At 38.2% G+C, this 22,832-nt stretch overlaps 1 protein-coding gene across 1 annotated transcript; it reads right to left on the reverse strand.

The window, feature by feature from the left end:
• Positions 1-1,417: 1,417 nt before the first annotated feature.
• On the reverse strand, positions 1,418-22,071 carry LOC140933634 (protein dispatched homolog 3-like). Its single transcript, XM_073383272.1, has 11 exons — positions 20,804-22,071; positions 14,916-15,348; positions 13,930-14,122; positions 12,068-12,884; positions 11,076-11,122; positions 10,833-10,865; positions 9,938-10,128; positions 9,348-9,671; positions 8,048-8,315; positions 7,575-7,747; positions 1,418-4,339 (listed from the first exon to the last, which is right to left on the reverse strand). Exons 1-11 carry the CDS (start codon positions 21,850-21,852, stop codon positions 3,971-3,973), a joined length of 3,897 nt encoding a protein of 1,298 aa, XP_073239373.1. The 5' UTR covers positions 21,853-22,071; the 3' UTR covers positions 1,418-3,970.
• Between the last annotated feature and the right edge of the window lie 761 nt (positions 22,072-22,832).

Below are 22,832 nucleotides of genomic sequence, written 5' to 3' on the forward strand. Positions count from 1 at the left end.
AATCACACTTAAACCAGAACGTTTTCTTGACTTTTTCACAGCCATATAAGACATAAAATGCACAAGCCTTTTTGAGGCCATTTTAGAGGCCACAATGACCGACTTCCCTACCCTTTCAGATACTTCAACAAGTGAGATCCCTTCCCTTTCATATATCTGAAGCCTGAAAAGGGTATCCCTTCCGGGCGGAGCCTCCCCGTATAGGCCATTATTGGGAGTACCCCCTCCCTCCCCTGGCATCCTTCTCCCGAAACAACCATAGACAAAGTTTAATATAACCACCAAATACTCTTCATTGCAAGGCAGTAGGCCGCCAGGCACGGCAGGAGCCCATAACCCAGTGCAGGATAGGTACAAAAAGAAAAAAAATTATAAAACAAGAAATTTAGAAAGCTTCTGCAAGAAAACTCAAGTGCATATAGGCCTAGCCTGCGTGGTGCCCAAAACCCCCTTTCCCTTCCCTTTCAGACGCCTGCCACGCAGGCTAATATAGGCCAGGCATGTGAATTTCAGTTTTTAGCTTTAGTAGGCAAGGGCATTAAATTATCGCGCGTTTTATCATTGATAAACCAAACATTGGGTCACGAGAGTGAAGAAATTAATTAAAGCTTTTGACTTTAATGTAACATCAATAGCATGAGGCAAGAATCTGAAAGAGAGTAATGTACATAATAGGCAAGTTGATATTGGAGTTTAAAAGGTTTAATAATAACAATGATTAATTATTATTTAATTTTTTTATTAATTTATTGATTGATTAATTAATTGATAGCATAAGCTTAGTAATTGAACAAATTATGACCAATGACAAAAAGACTAGAGTTATTTCCGTTATCTAAAGACTTGACCAAAATGAAAGTGGTTTTCTTTTTGATTATCTGAGGAAAAAATGAGAAATTTTCACCACCCTTGAGAAACAAAGTGAAATCCAAAATTACTCCAAATTAGTTTGTGTATTAGTATAGGTAATAGCATGATCTGTAGTGATATTTGGCATAAATACCACGAGTGATATTTCGAAATTGTTATACGTAATTTCACGAGCCGTTAGGCGAGTGAAATTTGAGACAATTTTGAAATATCACGAGTGGTATTTATGCCAAATATCACGTACAAATCATGCTATTATTTGTTTATACTACTACCCGCAAAAGGTTTGTAATTTTCACATGCAAGTATTTCAAATTAAGCTGAAATACCACTGCTCTAAGCCAATCAGATTGCAGAAATTTCTCATGTAGTAGTATAAATTCTTAAATCACAGCCAAGTTGCAAGGGTATTTCAGTTGCAGCTTTGGAAAAAAGAAGAATTCATAGAAAGAATAGAAGAAATTCACAAGGTTGCCAAAGAAGCTGACTTGATTACTCATAATATTCAATCTCTGTCATGGGATCAACATGACAGAGCATCAGAACATCAAGCAAACTTAACGAAGTTTTTTATTAAGACACATTATATATTACACCAACGAAACTGTGATAGTTTTTTTTGTCCACCTCACTCAAAAGGTGAAAAACACAATCCATTGGATAAATCACTATTCAGTGGACAAGTATTAGGAAAACCAGTACAATATCAAATGAAAAGTGATTTTTCCGGGTGGATAGCACTATCCAACGTTTTAACAGCAGTAACTAATGTTTAACAGTTATAAGTAACATAATAAAACATCTGAGCATTCTGCCATTGGTTTAAATAAAAGATGTACTCTGTTTTTTACAACTAAAAGTTGAAAGAGTGGCCCTCAGTGATGTTTGGTCATTTTGCTACAGCATTTTAAAACTAAAAAGTTGACTGCGATAATTTCTTGCTTTATCAGTAAAATCTGGATAAAAAAAGTATCAGAGCTTTATTTCTGTATCACAAGGGTTGTGTGATGGAAATTGAGCTGAACAACTATGAAAAGCACCCTGACTCTTTCATTCCTAATACCGGTACTCAACAAAGTTAAAAGTTCCTTTTTGGCAAAAGCTAAGAAGTAAAACATACTTTTTACTTGAAGTTGTCAAAGAGGTTTTAATTTAGTGGTTTGGTAACCTTACAGTTTTCCATCCACAGATACCAAAGTTCAAAAAGACAAATAACCTGGCCATAATGCGGTATAGGAAGAAAAGGATTAAAAACTGCAGTGTAACAAAACGATTGGTAACATCCTTAGGGCTTAGGGGAGTGTAGAAAAAAGGTGATAGTCGACAACGACTTCAGGTTAAATACGTGTACAAATTAAGACCACTACAGTACAGTGTATAACATGAAAATCCTGGCACTTTAAAAAGCATCTGCTGGTTGCACTTTACATGACAATTTTGGTGATAATAAAGATTGCGTGATGGTAAATGCCTTCGACAAAAGTAACACCTCAACACAACTGTCACATTCTCACAATTTCAACAGCAGAGTCCATAGCCTTCATGGCAGGAATCTAAAGGAAGAGGTTGAGGGGGAATAAAGGCATCCAAAATGGACACTCCCCTTATACAGTTGGTGTTTTAAGCCCTTAAGCCCCCAATATTGCAAAATTATGTTGCAAATTTATTGAACATCTCTATTAAACAAAACAGAAGCACGCAAGCAAAGGTTGGTTTTGCTGCATTGGTTGAACTTCAATTCGAAAATGCAACTCCGTGTTCACAGGGTCATCGAATGGAGGAGTAAACTGGCACTGAAACTGGAATATATCAACATACCAATTCTCCAGACTGATCTCCATACATTTTCTTACAGAACTAGTTGGAAGAATATGTTTAAAGATCAATGCATTTTCCCTTAGGTGATCATTTTGTTAATTCTCCTAACCTTTTCTCTTGATTGTGTATTGATATTATTAGGAGAAAATTGATGTTGGTCAATTTTGGGGCTTAAAGTGCTCATCTCCTCCTTCCTTCCTCCCCTGCTCCATCAAATTCCTGCCATGCAGGCTACAAAGCCCAGTGCAATGCAAACAAATTCTATATACCTAATAGTACAAAAATATCATGTCTTTACTGACATACTTTACATAGCATCCTATAAATTTATTTATAATATTAATGCAAAATGTGCTAAGCTTGTGCATTGAAATAAAAATTTATACAAACACCATACTTTGCATCCCCAAAACACGACTCACCCACAAAATTCACAACAATTTGTGACATAACTTATAGAAAAGCAAGCAAAACAATAATTATTTTAGTATCATACAGTTTTCATGAATAGTCGGTTTTTAACTTACAGTATTAACTCAAAACACCGCCGCAGCCACATCTTGCTGATGTTGTCTTATTTGAGGGCAACACTTTTTCAAGAAGTTAGTTTTCAAGGTCTTTGTCCCTTTTCAGATCCAAATCAACAAGAAAAATTTATGACAAATCATATTAATAACAACATGAGCAAATACAATGTCACCAAATAACCACTGTATTGTTACTGAAGAGAGCAACACTTAGGGGGGCAGCAGCACTATTTTGAGAAAATAAACAATTTTTAGGGGGATGAAGGAGCAAACGATTATCCTACCCTTCCCTTCTTAGTTGTTTTATGGTGGCTTGACTGGATTTTTAGGGGAGATACCTCCCAAATTTGAGTATTTACTACATTGCTATTATCATAGACATTGGAAAACAGTTACTATGGTTGTATTAAATAAGAATGGAAATTTGTAACGATTTGTTTTTTTTTTTACATCAGAGTTGCCATGGCAACATAATGCTGCCATTAATTTTTTTGCAAAGTAACTGGAAATACAAAGGCAAGTAAATACATAATGGCATCATAACATAGCCATGGGAACTCCAATGACAGATATGGATCATAACAAATTTTCATCTTTACATAATACAGCTGTGGTAACCTTTTTCCAACATCTTTTTTAATTGCACATTAGTAAATGCCCAAATCACAGAGGTATCCCACTTAAAAATCCAGTTGAGCCACTTTTAATACATTTTAAGTTGGGGCAGTCTGGAGAGCAAAAGAAGGTAACCTAACTCAGTTAGGCTTTGGAAATAAAGGTTCCCCTGCAGGGCCAGGTATGGTGACAACTTTCCAGTTAACAAAAAACAGAATGAGTGTAGGGATTGAGTAAACTATTGCAACAACCAGGAGAGCAATCAGTGATGATTTCCATGAAGCGCGGAACCTTACTGGGGCCATCAAGCACAGAAATGCTACACAGATTGTCAGGGTGTAGTAAATTGATACTGCTGTGTTGATGGCCAGGATTTGACCAAACTTGGCAAACAGCTGAATTGTGGCAAGGCACAGAGGTATTGACGCCACTATTGTTGTTACAGCTGAGCTAAGAATGGCTGTGCCAATGTGAGACACAGCAGCTAATGACCTCCAACCACGAATTTCCTGTAAAGCAAAGAAGCATGATGATCGTTAGTAAGAGAGAATAAAATGGTCAGATGCTGATGTGTGTTTTACCACAGGTGGACCATCTGAACTATTCCAGGCATTGTGATGTCACGTGTGACATGCGATCCCGTACATTTACTGTATTTTGTAACTCCAGCTCTCAGCTTGATTCAAATGATCGGTAGAAATGCTTCATAAAACACAGAATTTTGCACCGTTTTGATCCCAAATGTTGATTTAATGTAAGAAAAATGACTAAAGATAACTTATCATATGTTTTTGGTGGCGTGTTCTTAGTTTTTGTGATGTTCTCAGTAGCTAAAAACCGACACCCCCAACAAATACATAATAAAATGACAATGCTCGCAAATTCAGTGGCCGCTTGCAACGGAAACTGAGAGCGGCAGTTACATAATGTATGGCATCACATGTTGTGCGTGACATTACGATGCCTTGAACAGTTCCGATGGTCAGCCAGTGGTTTTACTGGCAAATAAAGATTAGAGTTCTCTGTTGAACAAAAGAAAAATTTAATGCATCCTTAACTGCTTATACCCCTATACCCGTATACCAATTCCCTTGACTGATTTCCACACATTTCCCTACAGACTGTGTTTAAAGATCAAAACATTTCTTTTAGGTAATCTATTCACTATTTCTCATAACCTACAATCATTGTCAAAAGTGTTGGGAAGGTTGCCTTTTTTACCTCTTCTTTTCCTTCCTCCCCCTGCCCCTGGCCCAATGTTGATCAAAACGTTAATGTTTGTACGCGTAATTGTTCTGTTATATCCCAACATTGAACAGGGGGAACGGGGGATATTTAGCAAAAGAGAAAACTCTCTTTTTTCAGGATTAAAATGGACTACTGTTAAGTTGTACAGCCTTCCCAACTACTTTTGTCTTTGATTGTCTGAAAATTCTGGGTGTGGCCGTGAAAGATCAAAACTCGACGACTTTTTGTCAGTAGAAACGTCTTCAAAAAACACTCGTCAACAGTACTCTGTTGAAAAAAAATATTTGCCGTACCTTGTTAAGACAGTTTTTGGCGCACACACCTGTTTATATTTGGCATGTTTTGCAACCCGGTAAGTAGAACTATTGCTCTTTCCGGAGCACAGGAAGAGAGCCAAAATACAAATGAAAGACTATTTTCGGTGAAAACTATTGACTGTAGCATAGGCTGATATGCTTCAAATCTTAAAGCAAGATATAGTGCGTTCACCACTTTCTGCAAAAATCATTCGGATTGCGACAGTGTAGCTGACATCTTCCTTAGCACTCCCCACTTCTTTACAACATTCAGCACATGCCAATTTGCCAGGCGAGCAAACTATGAGGCTGAGTGGAGATTTGCCGAATTGTAGAGGCTACTTTCTCCGGCTGAAAAACTCTAGTTAAGCCCTTGTGGCACTGCTTTTCGAATCTGGTTTCAGAAAATGACAACAAAGTACGCTGTGGATTTAGAATAAGGCGTCTCTTGTCTTCGTTAATCTAATTAACAAGGGTAACACATGCAAAGTCATCACACACCACATTACTCCATTTTCGTAGCCAAAAAAAATTCGTTTATAGTAGCGCTAACGACAAAATAGCCTAATTGACTTGTTCGGGGCTTTGCAAGGACTTAACCAAAGGAATTTTAATAGATATTTTAGCTTAATTCTAAGTAAAATACAACAGTACTCCATGGATAGCGTTAAAATTAAACTAACTTTGCTAATTGACCTTTATAAGGCACTGTTTAAATGGAGTAATGTTGGGAAACAGTTGTTAAATTTATCTCCGTAGATAAATGCGACAAAAGCTGTCCATATTCTTACATGATTTACATGTTTTTACCCTTTTCTTGTTTGAAAGTTGGTTCATTGTGCATATATTTCGCATTTTCTTGTGGAGTAATGTGATGGAGTAATGTGGAAACCCATGTTGTTTACTGTTCTCAAATTAACTGAATGATTGACAGGCGACGCTAGCACAGCAATTTCTATATGAACACTGAACATGGCTGAATGAACTCTTTTATAGAGGTTCCGTATAACTTTCAGGCCTTACAAAAATACAGTCTACAAGGTTTTAATTCGGCACTTATCTCACTCCTTCCTCGCAACTACAAACATCACGTTTTTCTAGGATACTTTAACACCGCCAGAATGCCATAAAAACTTTATTGTGGCAGCCTTTATGCCATTTCTATTTGTAACATCTTTCAAAATATTTCGCTGATAGGAAACGGCAAAAGTTAACCAGGAATAATGCCGCTGATGAAAACGATACATGTATACATGACAACGACAGCAATTGTATAGCATTTTTTGCTTAAAAATACCCTCATGACTTTTCATTAAATCTAGTGAAACAGACCACCTGTGGCCATTCTTTCTATGTAGTCCACGCGAAGAAAACGTCTCTTGGTTCATGAGAAAAATTAAAGGCCTTAAATGTTTTCTTCTGACGTTCTTAAAGGAAAGCGTTTTCACCCAGTGGACTTTGTGGTCATGCTGTGAAATGTCACGCACGTCAGATGCAAAATTCTCCTATTTATGATTTTACCGAAGTATAACCTTTATTGTATTTTTTATATACTTTGGAAAGTGCATTATCAGCACAGTTCCAGGGCGAGATATCTCAATCAAATGTTAAATGCGACAAGTTTTATAAGCGTTTAAAGTTGATGTCCTGTTCTCCTACAATCATCGTCAAAAGTGTTGGGAAGGTTGCCTTTTTTACCTCTTCTTTTCCTTCCTCCCCCTGCCCCTGGCCCAATGTTGATCAAAACGTTAATGTTTGTGCGCGTAATTGTTCTGTTATATCCCAACATTGAACAGGGGGAACGGGGGATATTTAGCAAAAGAGAAAACTCTCTTTTTTCAGGATTAAAATGGACTACTGTTAAGTTGTACAGCCTTCCCAACTACTTTTGTCTTTGATTGTAGTCTCTTGATCATGTATTGATGTTGGTCACTCTTGGCATCTACACAGCTGTAAGGGTTATAATAGTGAGAGATATTTATAGCGGGCTGCAAGACAAATTTCTTGTAAAATATAATTATATACTTGTGTTAGAGAGGCCAATAACATATTTGCGTTTTACAATATATTCCATTTATTGAAGCACAACGCATAAAATAATCAACAAATACAATAACGAAGAAAAGTGGATACAAACATGTAGGGTAATGGACTCCAATATAATAGACAGATCAGACAAGATATTTAAATATAAACCAACCTTCGACGAGGTTAGAGTTGCAGGAATGGAGTTTCCAGCCATGATGTAGCCTTCTACGAGATGAACACAATAATCCACTGACGTGCCAACTAATATGGAAAGAGAAATAGCCTCCACTGCTCCCAGCTGCCATGATGCTAAGTAAAATATTGCCACGACTGTACTTAAAACACCTTCAAGAAAAAAGCACTGGGGTTAGTATTATTGCAGCCGAAGACCTTAACTTCAACGACCTGATTTGTTGCATGGCTGGCACAATGCGCAACATAGCTTTACAACTCTTTTTACAGCAACGTTGCTTTTCAAAGGGTGGATAATGCTGTCCTGCACTGGATAAATCTAAATCTCTATCCAGTGGATGGCACAACTGGTTTCCTTAATGCTTTTCTGTTGGTTAGAGAGTTAACATGGATAGTGCTACCTTACGTTTAAACAACCGGGGCCTGGACCTTAAGGTCAAGAAATCCACTTACTTAGAATGGTGATCGTAACAATCAGTGTCAGAAAGAAGTTGGCTGTAAAGATGGCAACTAAGCCCAGACACCATGCGAGTGACAAAGCAATGCCATAGATAGCACTGTTCACAGCAATGACTTCCATAAATGTCATCACCCATTCTTTACTTGTCTGGAAGGCTGTCTTTAGACCTTTGGGATAAGACTTGAGTTCTTCTTCTAAGAAGTTGTTCCAGTTGTCATAATCCTTCACTTTCTCTTGAGAAGATTTTCCCATGAAAACAGACTACAAGAAATGAAGAGATCCTTGATTTTTGTTTTAGTCATATAAACCATTTCTATACGGCCACTTAAAATAACATTCATGAATAAAATAGGATTTCATAAAGCCGAAACCAATAGTTGTGGAATTGCGCACATTTTAGTCATTCTACTGATGAACAGTTATGACATTCCAGCAATAACAATTTGCCTGTCTGTCTCCTTTGAATACTAAAGAAATTATGGTTTAGAGACTCAGTCACGTGAGGGCTATGATTTAGCAGATAAGTTAGTGGTGCCAGCTTCTCCTTTCCAGAACACCTATGTGCAGGGTACCCAATAGTTTTAGGGCAGCTGGGCTCCCTGATGAGTATTTTACATACTGACAAAAATAAATAAATGAAAAAATAATAAAAGTTCTTTAGCCAAGGTAACCTCCTCAGAAAAAAGAGCTGTTATTTAATGATCAGAGCCCTGCGAAAATTAGGAAAATGAATCATGGCAAGTTTTTGCACCCATCCTTTGGAAGAAATAATACAAAAAACAGCAACGTATAATTACTGCAAGAAAGAAAAATCTAGAAAAAAAGAATATTAAGCCATTCAGTAAACTCTCAGTTCAGGTTACATATGGTGCAGCAGAGATAATAATCCGCAAGTTTATTTAACAAAAGTCATGCTCAACTGAACACCCACAGGATCATCAAATTGTTGTTAGGACCAAAACTTACTCTTAATAACAGCATAGCCATGAGCCTTATAAAATGATTATACATAAAAGCAGGGCTGTCATTAAGGGCAGGAGGCCAGGGATTTTCATCGGCTAGTATGAATGTAACCCCGCTTACTTAAGTAGTAAAACAGAAGAAAAATAGAGCTAAGCAGTATCACTAGCTGTTTGATTCCCTGCCTACATGTATCGTTTACCTGGCAACTTAAAATTTCAATGCAGCTCTAATGTAAGGGAGTACAAAGGCCTTGAACCTTTAATTCGTGTTTTTTATTAAATTGCAGACCAAGAACCCCCGCCGGAAAATACTTAATAAAAAAAGCAATACCGATTCAAATGCCATCTTCATCCAGTAGGTATAGTTGCCATGTTTAGGATCCTTTGACGGCATTTTCATGAGCTTCGCACGCGATTTCCCTGTGCTGCGCATTGCTTTTTTGATCTTTAAACAATCTTTGTTCCAGTCATCGTGACGTCTTTGAGGGTCGTTAATGTAGTCCATGATCCATGTCGGGAAACAATCTGCCCCACCAGGTCGAACCAGCTTGGAATTGTTACTAAGTTTGTGGCACAACCGGCATGCATACATGAGAAATGTTGGCCAGCTGTTTAATAACAGGTCAGTGAAATCATAGTCTGGAACAACGTCACCCTAAAACAGAAATGTTCATCCTCTTAATACCAAAAAATGCACTTCTCTAACATTTAAATTTGCAGACAAAATCCTGTGGAGTTACCATTCACGTGAAACCCTATCCATCAAAGGAGTTTTGCAGAGTGTTATTCTTTTAGAGTTTTAGAAAAAGAAATTTGAAATTAAAGGCTTGACTGTACTATTTAATATCCAGTCACTAATGAACCAACTGCTGCACTCAAGATTTTAATGTGAACATTAATAATTTTAATGTTGAAGTTTACCTTCTTCTCAATAACATGTTCTCTAGTTATTTTGCTGCGATCAATGGCTTTCAAACCAAATATCACATAAACAGTCGCTGCTGTATCCACTAGGGGTTTGTCAATAGCCTTACAGCTGCCTGGTGGGCACACGGTAGGTAGTGTTGTGTCACCAGTTGAAGTGGTAGACCCTGCACCAGATCTGCTGGTGGCTATATAACATGCAGTGAAAACAATAGTTTATAACATTTACCATTGATACTTATTAGTAACAACCAAAGGTTATGGGGTGCGCACGATATGGATTGAAGGTCAAAACGCTTTTGCTCCTACGCTAGGCTTTGCATAAATGTCATGCAATAGATGGTGGAAACACGCGTAATCAGATTATGAGTGGTAAAAGGTCCAAACGCGCGTCAGATCAAATTGCATTCTGAGCATTCCATTCATTCTTAATGGAAGTCCAAATGAAGCTTGCAAGCCAGCTATATAAGCACCAAGCATGCATAGTAGTAACCTGGAGATTATGATTGCAGGCTCCAAAAGGAAAAAGTCCTCAGGCCATAATAAGTCAAAAACTCATTACCCCTTTAAGCCCTAAGAGTGATCAGCATCAAATTTCTCCTTGTAATATCAGTGCTTTGTAAAACAGAGTGGTCATGAGAATTACGGACATGATCGCACAAGACAAATTTTGTCGCGTTTGTTAAGGAACAGTGGTCATTCCTATGTACTTACTCAAATAAGGACTGACGTTTATTTAAGACTGTTTTATCAATAGGTGTCTTTTCAATTTTATCTAATTGTCAATTGTAATCCGGAACATTTGTTTTTGGAATTAATAAAGAGCTTATTATTATTAGAATATCACTTAAAAGGTGCTTCCGTTTACTTTACTGTATATCTATTCATGTACCTTGCTTGAGTTTTTGTGTCGTCTTTGGTGGCTCTGTGATAAAACAAAAAGGTTTTACCTTAATAAAGATTGTAATAAGTACACCCTTGCAATTCTCTGCTTCTGAAGAGGGAGGTTTTTTTGCGAGTGCAGTCAAGAACAACATCAGAGCAGTAGATACAGGGATTATAATGAACACAAGGTAACAAGAAAATTCCATTTAAAGCCTTTTCATGAGAATCATAGGGATGAAAGTAAACTAACCTGTAACATCCCGAGAAGTGGATTTCTTGGTGCCCCTGGTTGGAGACCTAAAACATTTGTTTTTATTTAATACTTGAATCCAAACACTACGGACCCTCTTATGAGGAAACATGAATTTCAGGAGGAGATAAGTAGCCCAGTAAAAAAACATCTACGTCCTATTCAGTGTTTTCACAGGACATCACAACAGCCATATTGGTGTTCCAAAACAATGAAGCGGCCGCCATGTTGGTACTCTGAACCAATCCTGTGGGAATTTGAACTCTTTTCTTACGTAAAAACTTTCTTTTGCTCCAATAAATTTGCATCTAGACGCTGGTCAAGTGAGTGAAAATGCTCTTTTCTCCATCTCGAGTAATGTTTACAACAAAAACCAGCAGAATTGCATTAAAAAGTGTACAGCAAGTTGTTTGGACTGATACAACACACCACAATGTTGTGCCAAAGCATAGAACACTTAATTTCTTCAAGATCTGTTCATTCTTCTAATGAAAAATCTTAAAGCTTTCTATTATTCTGGTAAAAAATTCAAAATATATTAACCTGTGAGTTATGAACGGAACTTTTTTTAAGAGCATTGTATGATGTCTATAAATTTACATAAAATTATTTTGTTACCTATTGTTGTTCTTGATCTTACTTGAGATTAAAAATGAGCTAAATGTATATAAATGTATAAAGTCTTTCCCCAAACAAATAAATATACAAATTTATGCATAGGACTGTGCCCTAGCTATGCCCAGTAGCCCACAGCACCTCACTTTTGCTTTTGGGTGACTAGGATCAAATCTTAGTTTACGCTGGGTGCCCAAATTTTCCAGAGCACTGGGGTCCAGAAAATTTCTCGTAGAGCACAGCCTTGATAATAATTACACAGAATCAAGTTTCTTACATGACAACCAGTCTCTAAGCACACATGCAATTTAAATAATCTAATGAATGTCATTTTCTCATTAAGATCATTACATTAACTTTTTTGAAACAAGCCTTACTTTGATGCCTTTTGAGTTCCAGGTGTTAGTGTCAAAGTTGATGATTTCTCAGGCAGAAGAGTGGTAGTTTGCCTGTAAGCCAATGTGGTAGACTTTGTTGGATTGGACTGCTGGTGTATTCCGCTTGACTTTGGCTTGCCAGGTCGCTGTGCAGCAGTAGTAGGGGAAGGGATAGTTGTGGAGCTTTTCAACCCATTTGTCTCCGTTGCTGTTGCTTTTGTTGTCTTAGGGTTAGGAATTTGGTTGGAGTGTACATTATCATTGCCTACGATATCCAAGTCTAAATCATTCACATTAAGGTTGTCACTACTCATATTGTACTTCAAGTACAACAACTGCTGTAAATTGGTGCTTTCCTTGAAAAATGCTGGAGGCTTTGTAGAAGCATGGATCATACTGTCTAACGTTATGGATGCCACAAGGACCACCACAAAACACACAACAACAACAATAGGATATTTCTTAATTGGAACTCCCCACCAACGGTACAAAAAGCTTTGCAGAAAGTTGCCAGATTGGCCTGTCTGTCTAACTGTAGTTCTTGGCTGTGAGGTTCTACTCTGCATAAGTGGTGTCGACAGTTGCATATCAAATGTGCCATTAGGATCACTATACATGGCCAAGTCACAGTCACTAGAGCTTGGCGAAGGAGACTGAGAGTTTGATCCACTGCTGTTGAGTTGCAGTAACTGATCATCATCATCTTCTTCTTGGAATGATTGCCGCACAGAAAGTTCTAACTCAACCGATGAAGCTGATGAGGGCTCACTTGCCGTGCGGTTTTGGTCATTTCCTGACAGGAACTGAACAATGTCATCTGCAAAACAGTGGCCGATTCAAAATCAAAACACAATGATATTTTGTATCCCAGAGCATAGTTAGTAGAGGAGACTGGTTATTGTTAAGTCCCAATGGTGACCAACATCAATTTTCTCCCAATAATATCCATATATTATCAAATGAAAAGGTTATGAGAATTAATAAAATGATCACCAAAGTGAAAATGCCTTGATCTTTTTTCAAATTCTCTCAACTAATTCTTAATGGAAATGTATAAAGATCAGTATGGAGAATTTGTAAGTGGATATTGGGGCTTAAAGGGTTAAGAAAGCTGGCAAATATCAAAGATGAAAACAACAGTGCGGCAGTTTATGTTGGAAACTCCCTAAATAACTTTGTGCAATCCTATGTGTTTTGTTCGCAAAACAATGGTGACTGAATAAATTAATCCAATGTTTCTATTGATCCGTAAGTTCAAAATAATAGGAATGTACATAGTCAAGTCCAAAAAGGCAAACATATAAACATATAGCAAAGGAGTCAATGGATTTCATCACCATAATGCACTTTATCAACTACGCCCAGAGCTTTCAATCTTTGAGATTCATAGTGAAACCTTGATAGAACACTGAACAATATTCCTCACTACAGTAACAATAATTACTTACAGGATCCTAATCATTATTCTTAATATTAAATAAGCTTGTTTTAATGAACATAAATGTTTTCTTGCTCCTTGGGAAGAAAACTTTTTGAGGTGTCATAGCAATATGACAAAATTTTTTTAAAAAGCTTGTCTACATTTCTGGTGTAACATCCTGATGAATGTGAAAACTGGACGGAAGGTAGCTTGAAGAGCACACTTTTTAAATTTTTTATTTTAATTTTTTAAGGAAAACTCAGAGGTACACTGATCATGACTGCCATCATGAAATCTTCTCCCTTGAAATTTTTTTTTTGACTTGCCCCACCTCTCTGTCAGTTTCGACATCCAAGATGACAGGAGAACATCAGTATCACTGTTCACACTGCAAAATATGCCTGCAGAAGGGAGACCAGATTTCTCAAGGTGAATTACTTACCAGGTAATGTATATCTCACATTGCCAAACAAATAACTGGTCCAGCCACAAATAAAATCAAATATGACTTCCTCCCATTTGACAATGTACCTGTGCCACAAATTTAGAACAGGGGGAATGGTACAAAAGACTGTTAACCAGCAAAAGCTCACTATAAGTGCCATGAACAGACCAAAATCACGAATTGCTGGCATCTGTAATATGAAAGAAATAAGTCATTCAACATGAGCCCAGTGATGACACTGATCATTAAAATAAAATTAAAGAACAGAAATTCCATGGTTTATTAACCTTTTGCACCTTGAAGCAGCCAAAAACATTGAAAATTAAATTTAAACTTTCATTTTGTAAGAATAGTATGGACACTACACATTAAAACATCACATCAAAGTACAAGTGTACTGCTAAAGAGTTTATGTTTCAATGATCGCATAAAGTAGAACCTGGTGAATATGAACACCAAAGGGGTCATGCCATGGTGTTTGAATTATCCAGATCGTCTGCACACTTGTTACGTTGAACTGTGAAAGGTTTGAACCCAGGAGTCATTTCAAAAGTAGGTTGAGTTTGATCGTCCAGGTGAACGTAGTCCTGAATAGGACTGATGTTGTTGACCAGAGACTGACATTTCGACAACCTGTGCAGTACTCATCTTCAGAGTCAAAGTGAGTTGTATCATGTCAGTTGATGGTATTATACTCTGGTTATTGATCTGATTGGTCAATTACGTAGTAATGTTATTGGTCGTCTGTCAGTTAAGCCGTGATGTTATTGGCTATGAAGACTCGTAATCAGTAACTGGTGCGTTTCGATCCGTTGAATTGATATATGAGACTAATAACAAAACATTGACTGGATGAATGGACAGACACAAAGAAACGACTTCTAATCTGTTCCACAGACTCACAGTCCTACAAAAATAATAAGACCATTCTTTTCTTGCATAGTCATTAATTTATTAGAGTCAAACATTTTTTAAATTTGTACCTCAGAAAGGCAATTGGCAGAAAATGCTGCTGCTGTGGTGAATGAAGTGAAGAAGGTGGCTTTCCCAGCAGTGCACAAAGTGTGAGCAATACGAGTTTCCAAGTTTTTGGCACCATGTGCTTGACGGAACGTGTTAATGAAAACAAACACATCATCCACTCCAATGCCAATAATGATGAACACTGAGATACCACTTAGTATTCCCAGACTCACTTTTTCAAACACGACACGGAAGAAAAAGTAAGCCAAGCAGATTGGTGTAAGAAGACTTAAGATCCCCCAGAATGTCAGCCACAATGAGAACCTAGTGAAGACTAACACAAATGCTGCAACAAAAACCATGGTGAAGACAGAGAGTCTGATGTCAGCCCAGAGAGTCTTGTCCACCTCATAGTCAAAGATATCATTTCCTCCATAAAGGATATGAACTTTGCTGGATATGAATGAAAAAGGAATCAGGTTAGCAAGGGTTTTATTACCAGTATAAAATATAGTCACTAGAGAATATGGCCCAATAGAAAATGCAGTGGTGGATTTAAAAGGATTTACTGAAAAACCTAAGGACAACTCCGATAAAGTAAAAACCAGTGAGTAAGAACTAACATTTTCCCAAGTTAGCCTAGACAGGTTCAAGATTACATAAATGGCAATTAGCACAAGTTTAGGTTATTTAGGTTCTTAGGTTCTTATTTTATGATGAAAACAAATACAAGTTGCTGATGGCATTTTGTGGCACCAGGGATGTAGCTTAAATTTATAACAGATGGGAAATGGCATTTGATGGGGGTAAGGTGGATGGGGGGGGGGGGGGGGGGAAGCATTGGGTAATACTGTCTGAGTACTGTATGAGAAGAAGACAGTTGCCTTTTTAAAGACTGTAATGTTTTTCAGCCGGAAAAATCAAGTTGACAACCGGGTATTTTCCCTAGCTCCCAGCTATTATCTACATCCCTGCAGTGATATGCACTTTATTCCTTTTATAGAATCTCAATATATATTTAGCCCTTATTCTTTTCAGTGCCAAGCGCTACGCTTTAAAAAATCCATATCATAAAATAGGAATCCTGGACTAACTTACATTTTATTGTTACATTGTAGCAGAAACAAAAAAAAACTAATGATAAAAAAATAAAATCCTAAGACAGTTTATAAACTCACTGAAAAGATAGGTCTTCAACCCAGAATTTATTAACTTTATTAACATTGTCAATCGATCTGATATCAATAGGCACATCGTTCCAGAGGATAGGGACAATGACTGAAAAGGCCCTGGGACTGTATGCCTTTAGGTCACAGGCTTCAATAACAAATTGCCATTTTTTTAGAAGATGAGCGATTAGGACACCTCGCAGGTTCATAAATGCGCAATGGTACTATCAGATTACCAGAAGCTAAATTGTTAAGTACCTTAAAACCAGGGCTGTGCTCTAGTAGAGCCCAGTGGCCCCTGGCGCCTAACTTTTGCTCTTGGGCAACTAGAAAATCGTATTTTTTTAAACAATAATTGTTTAAAAAAAGCACTGTGCTCCATTTAATTTTCCTTAGAGCACACCCTTGCTTAACCCATTCGCTCCTGGAGATTTTGCCGAAAAACGCGTGTTGAAGCTAGTCGAGTGGTTTTCTGGTCACTGTCGTGCTATAAAGAGCTAAAACTTACCACAAACCGGTTTACAGGTCGTACACTTCGCGGCCTTCTGATCCAGATGCAAAACATCAGCTTACGAAGTTTGGGCATGCGCAGAAAGCAAAATTTCAAGACACAGCAGTCTTGACTTTTACTTTTTGCTTTCTCTACTCCCCTCTTTTTTCGCTTTTCTTGCCTCATTTTTTTTCTCTTGCTGGGAATTTAGTAGGCTTCGTTTTGGTGGGAATGGTTTTTAGGAAAGCTTTTAGGATCTTAGGATTGGGCGATTCCAGAAAATATCCATACCATACCACGGACGGCTTTTAGGATTTCCGAAGGGGAGGGGGGGTTCACGATTATGGAATTCTGAGGGCACGGGGGGTATTTACGATTAGAAATCCGAAGGTATGGGGGAATTCCACAGGTGGGATTTCTGGAGTAGAATGTGTAGAGTGAGTTCCTTGAAAACGCCATTGTTGTGGACTTTTGTAGTTCGTAAATAAACCACGAACGTATGACCGCGGAAGCAGAAGACAAGCATCGATAGATCAGACACGTGTTTACGCTCATAACTTATAGAAGAACAGTAAAACGTGGGTTTCACATTAACCTTGATGAATTTCTTGTCACGTGAAAAAAAAAAAATGGAATATATATCTTACTGCTTGCAAGTTTCTTGTTACCCCGTCCGATGAACAGTCAAAAAACTCGCACCAGTCTCTGGCTTCCAAGGAACGCCTGTCAGATTAGAACACTTTTCGTGCACACTACATGATGTATAAAAGGACGCAACACGACTCGACGGTATATTTGACCGTCGAAAGATTTTCACAGTCTGAATTTGAGCTATTTTGCTTTGTAAATGTCAAAACAGCACAAGAAAACAAAGAGGAGTAAAATTGCCGTTAGTGGTGTTTATTGTTATAGCCAAATTCGGACCTAAAAGGAGTTTGCACAGCCTGGCTACTAGCGGTAGGTTAGAGTAAAGCTTGTCGCTTGGCGCCGCTAGATCACAGCCTTGAGGAGGCATAAATTCATGTTCGTTTGTTCATATAGGCGTTGCTAAGTCGAAAATGTACTTCCAAAAAAACAGAAATTCTGAAGGGGAGGGGGAGGGGGTTCATGATTATGGATATCTGAGGGCCTGGGGGGGTAACACATTTTGGAATTTCCGAAGGCAAGGGGGGGATAAAACATGGAAGCCGTCCGTGGTTGGGTATGGATATTTTCTGGAATTGCCCATTAGGTGAAAGGAAAGGTAGGTGAGCAATGGAACAAGATTTTCATGGAGATTTTCAGGTCAATGTCACACGGTTTCTTTCTTCTTTCTCTGGTGTCCTTGACTGAATTGTGCTCATTCTGGTATGGTTTGAAAGATCTCTTCACTCTGCACAAGCTAGCGGACAAAGTTGTCCTTGACCGTTAAAACTGATGACGTCACAAAGGGTAGAAAGGATGTGGATCCACACGGGCGGTTACAGGCGGTTCAGGGGCGAATGGGTTAAAACATATGAGATTAATCTTAAAAATACAATTATTCTCTGCTCCATCCACTGGTAGCCAGTGCAGCAGTACATTGCAGTTGGAGTGATAAGACACTGATGCCTCCAAACTGAGAATCCTGAATGTTCACTTATTGTATTCCCCCAAGTATACAGAATTTTTACCTAGCTTTTAGAAAATAAGAACCTGTTTCAAATTTTAGGCTAAACAGGTTCTTGTATAGAGGGGGCCTAACTGGCAAATTTAAGCCTTCTTACTCGCAGGTTTTTACTGTATTTCAACAATTTTTATTATGTTAATGAGCTATCACTACCAAGACAAAGATCAAGACAAGCAAGAAAGCCACAAAACCACCCATCCAAGCACACATCTAGCTGCAAAATTCAAATTCTTTGCATCTCAGGCAGCTGCATTCAGAGAAAATAACAAATTAAAACTGGGATACAAAGAAATTTGTGATTAGTGATCAATTGCTCCCCTTTGTCGCAAAAGAAACGTAAGGAGAACAGCGGGGAGATTATGCATATTCATCTCTTGATATAGGGCTTGATTAAATCCTGCTGGTGAGAGTCAAACAGTTGTCATATTTTATCTTATTCTTATCTTATAGGGCTTGATTAAATCCTGCTGGTGAGAGTCATACAGTTGTCATATTTTATCTTAAGAGATCATTATCCTATTCCAATGTACTTTAGGGTGTATGTTTGACTTAGAAGCGGGAATCAAAGTATAAATTAAACGCTGGTTATTATCAAAAAGGGTAAAACTTAAAGAGTGTTTAGAACTTGTCAGAAAATGCTTGACATATAGGGCAGATGTTCAAAATATTAAACTATTAAGCATGCAAGGAAATTTAGTTTTAACAACTGAGTTGACAGAGTAAACTTGTCATGCAAATCATTATTATTAAAGACAAGCGTGGACTCTCAAGGTCCACAAAGGCTACGCATTAATGTTACAACACAGACCTCAAGACTACAACATTAAAACTACAGGCAGAAGTTAGATTTACACCTTACATAAAGACTATCCATCTCCTTAACCCATTCGCCCCTGAACCGCCCGTAACCGCCCGTGTTTATCCACGTCCTTTCTACCCCTTTTGACGTCATCAGTTTTAATGGTCAAGGAGAACTTTGTCCACTAACTTGTGCAGAGTGAAGAGATCTTTCAAACCATACCAGAATGAGCACAATTCAGTCAAGGACACCGGAGAAAGAGGCAAAAAACCATGTAACATTGACCTGAAAATCTCCAAGAAAATCTTGTTCCATTGCCCACCTACCTTTTCTTTCACCTAATCCTAAGATCCTAAAAGCTTTCCTAAAAACTATTCCCACCAAAATGAAGCCTACTAAATGCCCAGCAAGAGAAAAAAAATTGAGGCAAGAAAAGCGAAAAAAGCTGGGAGGAGAGGAAGCGAAAAGTAAAAGTCAAGACTGCTGTGTCACTTTTAAACCCAAAAACTATCTCGAAATTTTGCTTTCTGCCCATGCCCGAACTTCGCAAGCTGATATTTTGCATCTGGATCAGAAGGCCATGAATTGTACGACCTGTAAACCGGTTTGTGGTAAGTTTAAGCTCTTTATAGCACGACAGTGACCAGAAAACAACTCGACTAGCTTCAAAACGCGTTTTTCGGCAAAATCTCCAGGAGCGAATGGGTTAAAGTAAATAAACAAATAAATAAATATATGGCTCAGTCAATTCCAAGGATGCCCATTCCCAGCCCCCTCTTCCAGGGTTTTGCGAGGCCTTTCTTTACAAAGTTACTGCACACGAACAGCGAGCAGTGAAGCCACAGCCGCAGTATATGACGAGAAGTTATGGTATGGATATTTTCTGGAATCACACATTGTACTTTTCAAATGACAGGGCTGTCATCAAGTTTTCAAGCAGTAAATTAAGATTCACCTGCACCCCTCTCATAAAAATTTATTGCCTTACCTATAGCTTTCCAGTTTGATCACCCGTAACATCAAGTGAGCTCAGCTACAATAGGTGTTACAGGTTATGGCTCTTAATAGCAACTATGTATGAAATACATTTTCCGTTTTGAAAGGTGGTGGGAAATCTTCGATAAATGTTAAGTTCAACAATAACAAAACTAATACTCCAACCCCCTAAGCATAACTTTCATGACACACGCCCACAACTTGACAAATGCCTAATATATGCCCCAGGGGGGGTGGGGGTGGGCATGAGCGTACTCAAAAAATTGACTGATTTGCGAAAAAAAAACATCAGTGAAACTAAATAACCTAATTTCAAAGCTGCATTTTAAAGCTACTCATAAAGCACTGTAGAAAAAAAGTGCGGTTTAATTTTAAGCCTCAATGATTTTTCATTGCATTTCATGACGAAGCATTTCGACAACGCTTTTAGGTATAGCTCATTAGTGATCGTGAATTTTGTTTACAAATTCCTGTTTTTCAGAAAAGCAAATCCTAAAAAATGCAAACAGGCACGATCTTCTCTTATCTTCACTTTATTTAAAGCACCCAGCTTCAAGGCAATTATTAAACTTGAAAAGCATAAAAACATCCGTATAATCTTGAACAATGAAAACGCTTTGAAATGGCCGGTTTTCTTCACCTGAAAAGCTCTTCAAGCTCTTATCTACATGTATCATTTTTGTGAAAATCCTTTTACATGGTATTTAAATTCGACAAAAGCATTTAAGCGAGGGCGTTAAAGAGAGACGGCTTCCCACTTAATAAATGTAAACTTATCTTTATTTAGGAGGAAAAAAGATACTTACTCGGTTGACATTTTCTTCAAAGCTTCCACATATTTGATCAGAAAAGTCTTGAAGGATTTGCTCTGTTGTTTGCTATTGTACCCATACTTCCAGTGCAAAGGCGAACCAAACTTTATTTCGGCACGTAAAAACCTGCTCTTTTGATGGTCTTTGGAGAACGAGTCGTCCACAAACCAGTACGCGTAAGGCTTTGTTAGTAGCAGTTTCAAACTCTGATCTATGCTTTCTTTCGTCAGGTTAACTTTTCCTTGCCCGTCATTTATACGTAGACCCAAGGTCTTATTAATGGACGGAAAGAAAAAGTCTATAAGCGAAATGGGAGGCGTACAGCCATTTATATGAACAAGAAAAGGATCGAACTTTGCCTTGCTCCATTTCCAACAAAAATCAGCAAAGTCTTCTAGCAGTATCAGATTCTGTTCAATTTGATGAATAGTTTCCAAGCGCTCTTTCGTGAAAATGTTCAAATCAGATTCATCTTTTCCCACAGCAAGATACACGAGTTCCAGAGTCCATTTCGGTCTTATTTGAAATGGATAGGCATCTGGAATCCTAGCTGACCGTTTTCGCCGGCCTTTTCTGGCAGGTTCTCGCCGAGGAACCTTCTTGCTTTCCTTCGACAGCTTGGACGCGACGTCTACCAAGTCGTTATGTTGGGACGTGATGTGTCCCGGAATCTCAAACGACTCTAAAGATTTATCTATCACCAAATATTCTCCCTTCTCTTTATGGTTCAAGTCAAAAGCACGCCAGCCCAATAATACGGGAATCAAAATAGCGGCTAGTAAGACCACTGCAGCACCCGCGGGATGGACGTACAGTCGAATTAAACTTAATCGAAGGGTTGGCAAAATCTCCCTTAAACCATGCACAAAGGAGATAGAAGTAAAATAAGTTTTAGGTTGATGAAAAGACAACGCCGGTTCCAGAGCTGGGTCCATATAGAAGTTTCCTTCACCGCCACTTTCGAGATTTTCGCTATCATTCCCAAAACACAGCTTTGAGAAGTCATCGCTTTCTTTGCGTGAGTGGCCTCGAGCTTCCTGCATGGTGCTCGCTTTGTCAAACACAGGCGTCTTTTTTATAGGTTGGAATTCGCTGCATTCAACTAAAAAACCACGCAGATGAAGGTGAATGATAAGAGAATCTCAGGAAGTTACTCTTTCACCACAATGTTTACCTATAACATCGCGAAAACCCTCTCTGTAAAAAGCCGCAGTGACAGAGCTATTCAACTCTATGGAACAATCCTAGCAATGATATTAGCCTTGTATGTTATGAAACTCTGATCACGTGATGTTGTTATTTACATCATCATCAGACCCGCCATGAGTCACCGCTGTGGGCTTTCACGACTTATTTTTTTACAGCCTGTCAAAAATATTGGCATCTGATCGTTAATAGATTGCTGAATCCTTTTCACGGTATAAAATCAACATCTGCGGTCCACGTCTCACGTCACCGGGAAATAAGAATATTCCGATTTCCGTATTTCCGAGTTCCCGTACATTTTAAAAGTTCCCTAAGCGCGCTGAAAGATCTTTTGTTCTATATCTGATACAGAAGGAAACACCAGAAAGAAAAAAGTTCTGCATAAAATTACAATTCTACGTGTACGAAGGAAGCACATTTCCATAGCTTTCACTTTTTATCATTTCGCTCCCCTCCGTGAAAGCATTTTTCTGGCAAAATGACTCTGATAAGAAGATTTAGCCGAGCCAAGGAAATTAACGAGGGTTGAAGATACGTTGCGCGGACAAGATAAGAAGTCTCTTTATACCGAAAGAGCAGCGGGGCTCCTGCAAACACTGAGGTAAATAAATAAACGAAACAGAAAAGCAAAGCGTTTAAGCGTTTTCTTTTTTTAGGCGCATACATTTTTCCTTTTGAGTTATGCGTCAGGCGCAATTACATATTCAGAGTCCATGGCAAAGATAAAGAGTCCTTATTTTACTTCCGTCGCCTGAAAACGTCATATGACTGGCAAACGTCAGGCCGACGGTGCGCTCATTTCATCCCGCTCCGCCCC

Source organism: Porites lutea, chromosome 1 (assembly GCF_958299795.1).
Source record: "Porites lutea chromosome 1, jaPorLute2.1, whole genome shotgun sequence".
NCBI lineage: Eukaryota > Metazoa > Cnidaria > Anthozoa > Scleractinia > Poritidae > Porites > Porites lutea.